The sequence below is a fragment of the Nematolebias whitei genome, chromosome 6, assembly GCF_014905685.2.
Source record: "Nematolebias whitei isolate Nwh7 chromosome 6, NemWhi1, whole genome shotgun sequence".
Taxonomy (NCBI): Eukaryota; Metazoa; Chordata; class Actinopteri; order Cyprinodontiformes; family Rivulidae; genus Nematolebias; species Nematolebias whitei.
The window spans coordinates 41,616,521-41,622,208 of record NC_056503.1 but is presented as its reverse complement, the minus strand read 5'-3'; the positions used below and the strand labels follow the sequence as shown (position 1 = coordinate 41,622,208).

The 5,688-nt window shown below is 40.0% G+C and overlaps 1 protein-coding gene across 1 annotated transcript in view; it reads left to right on the top strand.

Moving 5' to 3' along the window:
* Positions 1-2,726: 2,726 nt before the first annotated feature.
* The window catches only part of cog6 (component of oligomeric golgi complex 6), a 59,873-nt gene continuing 56,911 nt past the window's right edge, over positions 2,727-5,688 (top strand). Inside the window, exons 1-2 of the mRNA XM_037677887.1 lie at positions 2,727-2,788; positions 3,447-3,535. Coding sequence (XP_037533815.1) covers positions 2,727-2,788; positions 3,447-3,535 — 151 coding nt within the window. The remainder of the gene's footprint in view (positions 2,789-3,446; positions 3,536-5,688) is intronic.

Sequence of the window (5,688 nt, the reverse complement as noted above, 5' to 3'; positions counted from 1 at the left end):
GGATTGTACTAAAGACAAGAAAATCAGCCGAACATCATTTCTATTTGTGCAGCTTCACCTTGAAATTATTACCTAGATGTATGTTTTATGAATGAAGCAGGTTCATTTTGAACCACTAAGCCATGCCTTTTGTTTTCCAGTATGTACGGGTCTTGCAGAGAGACAGGAAGCAAAGGCTATTGTTTAAGAGGGAATTCCAACAAATGGATTGTCATTAAAGTTACTGCTGTCAGGACAGTGGCACATTCAGTAATGATCATGTCTTAGCTGGCAGTGCAGCAAATAAGAAGTGAGTGATATCACTAGCAAAGGTGTAATGTTGCTTAGCTCCCCAGGACTCAACTCCAGTTATAATTGGAAACCCAACATTCTCTTTCACTTTTACAAGGGACACTCTTGTCTTTGGTTTTCTCTGCTGAAAGCTTTCTGCTTCGCTTCCAATTTGCCCCTGCAATGGTGGTTGGGTTAGGCAATTGAGTTTTGACTTTGTGACGGGGGTTCATGCTTTTCATTTAAAAAAGAAATCAATACTCTGTGCAGATGCTGGCTACTAAACAGCTCAGACAGTGGTGGAATATAATAAATTTGATCCCATTTTTACTTTCGAATGGATTTAGATTACTTCACCTTGTGAGGGTTTATTTAAAATGAAAGCTGCACCACAAAGCAGACAAATGGCAGTGGTCATTGTTTGCATTATCATGGAGCCATTCACTGATGCTTGGTGTTTTCATTATATTGGCAAACCGATAAAGCTTGAAAATATATTTTATTTGATCATTTCAAGTTGATCCATGCCATCTCCGGCAAGAGATTTTAACTTGTGAGCCAGCTTAAGCAGTAGCGGGAATATGTGATTGCAAACAGCCCTGGGTTCAGCCTTGGTATGAATCTAAATCACGCCCAGGAAAAAAAAAAAAAAACTTCCTGAAACATTTTGATGTAACAAGATCCAAGTTGCCATGGCAGTGGGGAGCCCTCTATGTCAAGCCCGGGAGCACAGCACCAAGGAAATCACAAAGGTCCAAAGCCAGAAACGTAGCAGAGAGCAAAGTCATTGTGATGGATCAAAGAGTTCCTTTGTTCCAGTGTTTCCCACTGGAAACAAGCAGAACTCAAGTTTTACTTTGGTTTTCTGTGACACTTTGTTTCTTTAAAACAAAAAAAGAGCACGCACATCAGAGTTGCAAGAAAAAAGTGAACACTCGAGAGGGAATATGTGACTAATGGTAATAAAGTGTATGAAAGTGGCAAGTGTGTAGGTGGAGTGGGCACAGAGCGCACATTGTCTTGTTAATGTTCTCTGCTCTCAGAACAGGTGAGGGAAGAGATACGGTATCATGGCTTATAACAGTATCTGTCACCAACAGAGCAGCTATTTCTACACTGCATACGACCCAAACGTGTCACAGGAATACTTTGATTCAGCCTCCAGTACTGTTTTATTTAAACAACTGCTTCTATATGGCATTTTATATAAAGACACAAATAAATGTGTTAGTATCCTTACAGGTCATTAAAACAACCTAATTTCTTCTTTATAAAACCCTGAAATACACTAAAATATTATGGAAAAATATGTTTGTGACCTTAAAGGCATAGATATCCATGATAAAAATAAAGGTTATTAGACCATCCAAGCAGTTTCATGTTCCTGTCACCACAGTTGCCAATATTATTAAAAACTATAAGATTTGTGGGACTGTAGCCAACCTCTAAAAATGTGGATGCAAGAGGAATGAAACCCCAAGAGGATCAAATGAATAGTGAGAATGGTCGAAAAAAAAAAATGTCAAGGAAATCATTCAAACTTTTCAATCTGAACTCCAAGGTCAATCATTGTATGTCACTTTTTGGTTGCACCATTTGTTGTATTTTGAATCACAACAGGCTCCATGGAAAAGAAGTCCCAGGAGCGCTCCACTTTTGACAAAAAACACAAAAAGCCAGACAGGAATTCACCCAAATGCATGTTAACCAACCTCAAAGTTTCTGGGAGAATATTCTTTTGAACTGAGGATACAAAACTGAACCTTTCTGGCCAGCCACAACAGTTGTGCCTTTTTATGTGTGGAAGGGTACCAACAAATTTATTCTTGTCTGTAATTGCTTCCAAACCCAGGAAACTCTATATAGCTCTTCCACAACAATCCTATATATGGCATTTGCTGATCATCGTAAGCGCTTACAAATATGGCTAGAGCTGTCTTTTGTCCTGTTTATAGCCTCCCCAAGTCTCTCAAAAGAAGTTGTGCATTCCAGAAACCTTGTGTTATGCTTACATGAGACTATTTGAACTGCATGCCTGAAAAAGAAACCAGCCACTCTGTCAGATAATGAATTGAATCCCATCTTTGGGCCCCTTTATTCCAGAAAGCATTTTTGCAGCCTTTCCCTGCTAGTTACATCAGATACACGATGGGTGGCTTGAACTTTTATCAGGCTGGATTTTGTTTATATTGTCCAACAGTTGCCAAACATTCTCTGTCTTTCAAGTTCACTTATGGGCCAGTGGACATGGTGCCGCTTAACTGTTGAAGCTTGACAACAGTCTGTCTAGGGAGGGTAAAAATAGACTTTGGGAACTCCACTGATCGTTAACAGGAAGGTGGTGTGTGTTGCTTCCAAATCTCAAAGCATCTGCATCTCGACTTGTTAATTTAAAGATGGTATCTCACTGAGCTACAACTTGTTGGTGAATGACATTCATGAGGGAGTTTCCAAAAATGTCTCCAGAACGTTTTGACACTTTTGAGGGTTTCTCAATTCCCTCGCACGAGTCTCAAAGGTGAGCAGTCCTTTCACTTGAGTATTGATGGTGTTTAGTGCTTCATGTGGGGATTAAAAAGGCCGGTACTTTAACTCACCTTGAACAATGTTAGTTCATGGTATATAATAACGATTTCATTAGTTTACTGTTACTAACATATGGTCAACAACCAAAACAGCTAAATAAACCAGCTTCAAGAAAATTTGTCCAAACTAATGAACAACAACCTATATGTAATACATTTTCTGTTTAAGCGACAGGTGAAAAGTGCATAAGTAGTAGTGCATTAAAAGATATACTTGACAGTTTCTTAAATTAAAAAATAACTTAAAACAGAAGCCTTTTATATCGGTGAGTTATTTTGATGGAATGGTCAATGTCTGATATTTAACTGTATCGCTAATATTGTCCGATACCATGTCGATAATAACGTGCATCACTAATAAAAAGTAGTATTTTTTTAAACCTGGACATGGCAAATGCAGCCTTTATGGCTTGTTGGTCACTTGGTTGCAAATTTGCGTATGTTCTCACAATGTTCCAGCAAATGTAGGTCACCAACTGCTCTCCCAATAGTCACAGCTCAGTGAGAAACAATCTTAAAGTATCCAATTTACTAGGGATTTCTCATTCTCAAGGGATTTTGACATTCTCCCCTGTCTCTCCTCTGGGTCAGCACCCCATGCTGCTGTGGAAACCAGATCCAATGGGAAAAGCCCACCCAGCTGCTGCTGGCCAGCTGGAATGAGAGCCTGGGAAGTAAAGGTAAACTTAACTTCCACCCAAACAGTAAAAAAAAAACCACCTCCCAGAGTCTGCACCAGAACGTCCGTGAGCCACAAAGTGGAGATTACTTTCTAGTTTATGTCAGCCTTAAAAGAAAAGGAGGCATCAACAGATTTCCCCCCCCCCCCAAGATATAATTTTATGTGGCACATTTGCAAACTATCACTTCATGATAATGATGGGAGTGACATTTTGCTTATTATTGCACCAAGGTGCCTTTGGTTATTTGTTTTTCCTATGCAAGCTAAAAAAATGCAAATGCTTTGTCCTTCAAAATCTCTCTTCTTTGTATCGATCACAAAACACACAAACACTCAAGGGAGCTGTCATTTCTAATTTACACAAGCAGAATACGTAATGGGAAAATCATTGACTCGGTTATCATTCAAATCACAAACCAAACTAGATGTCAGCATGTTTATTTAGAATGTCGACTTTTAATATTCCAGCAGTGAAGGACGGTGGAGAATGGACCACATTCCCCCTAAATTCCCTGAATTCCTTGAGGCAGACAGGAAAGGTGGACACAAACCTCAGCAGACAGGTTATTAATACACTCAACCACATGTGTGTGTGTATATGTATATGTATATAAGAAATTAACACGTGAAAAGTCCGTTTCACACGTACAACTGCTGCCATCAGGTCGTGAAGAGAGAGCAGGAGGCTCCTCACAGACAAATGCCTGCACACATCTATCGCTGATGTGATCTTCAGCTGCCTTTTACACCTCCCTCACCTGTCAGTGTCTAGCAGCATCCTGACAATTGGCTCTTTGACCTCTCCGCACCGAGGTAACCAGATCTAATTCTGCACGGTACAGCAACAGCACACAAATAAGCCTCTCCGCGCATCTTTGAGGAATAAGTTGCTGAGGAATCTTGGCCCACATGAGTAAAATTTAATGAGACTTTCACCAGCTAAAAGAAAAATAATGACTCACGCATTAGTGGGTGTTTGCGCTGCCTCTTAGGACACGGACGTTTGCAGTACAAAGCCTGTGCGCATCAGCAGTTTAGGGGAAAAGAAGCTAAAGACAGGAAATTGTTGAGGATGTTTTCAGCAAATATAGACTTCTCTCTGATCTATGCTGCTCTTTTAGTTGTGAATTTGACTCCGTATGTTCAGCCCCTATTCTATTTTCTCACTGCCCCGTGAGTTGGCCCACCAGGAGGGAACACAAAAGAAGTATTGACCCCACATTCCCCTGTCCAGGATGAGCAGGATAATTAACTGGAGTGTTAAAGGCAGGGTGCCTGAGAGACTGTAAAACAAGGTATGAATACTGAGCAAACTGTTTTATCCCACAGGACTTACAGCCCAATCTATACTTATACATTTATTCTCCTGCGAGGTGTCTGACAGGTCAAATGTGGGCTTCTCCATTATCATCTTTTATCTGTTATAGGACAAAACACGTGGCGACGCAGACAAGTTTTCTTCTTTGTTCTATGTTTGTTTTATTGCTGGAGGGGTGAGTAAAGTATTGCTCACCGTAGGCTCAAGTTTCAGCAGTGGCATCAAACATGCCCTCCACAATGTGTGTCACCTCTGTTACAGAACAGTGGAGCCTGCACCATCTGTTAAGCATCTGTCTGATGGTGATTCATCCACTCACATGTAGTCACTGTTTCAGGTGTCTGCAGCAAAAACGTGATAAGTGTTAACAACTGTATTTTTGTGTGTGTGTGTGTGTGTGTGTGTGTGTTTTCGGCAAAGGATTATTCTTTCCAAGAAGGTTGAGAAAAAGGCACGAGAAAAAAAGAAGGTTCTGCCATCATGAATTAATTACAATATTAGCAAAGCATAGATTTGCTTTGGCGCATTTTAATTAAATGTAATTCAGTTTATTTTTATAGCACCAATTCATGACAAAAATCACCTTAGGGGATGAGAAAACCAGTCCAAATCAGCAGATTGTGTCAAACCTTCACTTCGACACAATCCACCATCTTGAGCAGCTCGTTGGCGACAGTGGAAAGAAACGACTCCCTTTTAACTGAAAGAAACCTCCAGCAGTACGAGCCTCAGAACAAACAGACTGTATATAATAAGTACTGTATATACGTCCAGTTGTTTTTGTATTGAGCGTTTTTTGAATACTGTATATACTGTATATTTTTTATTATATA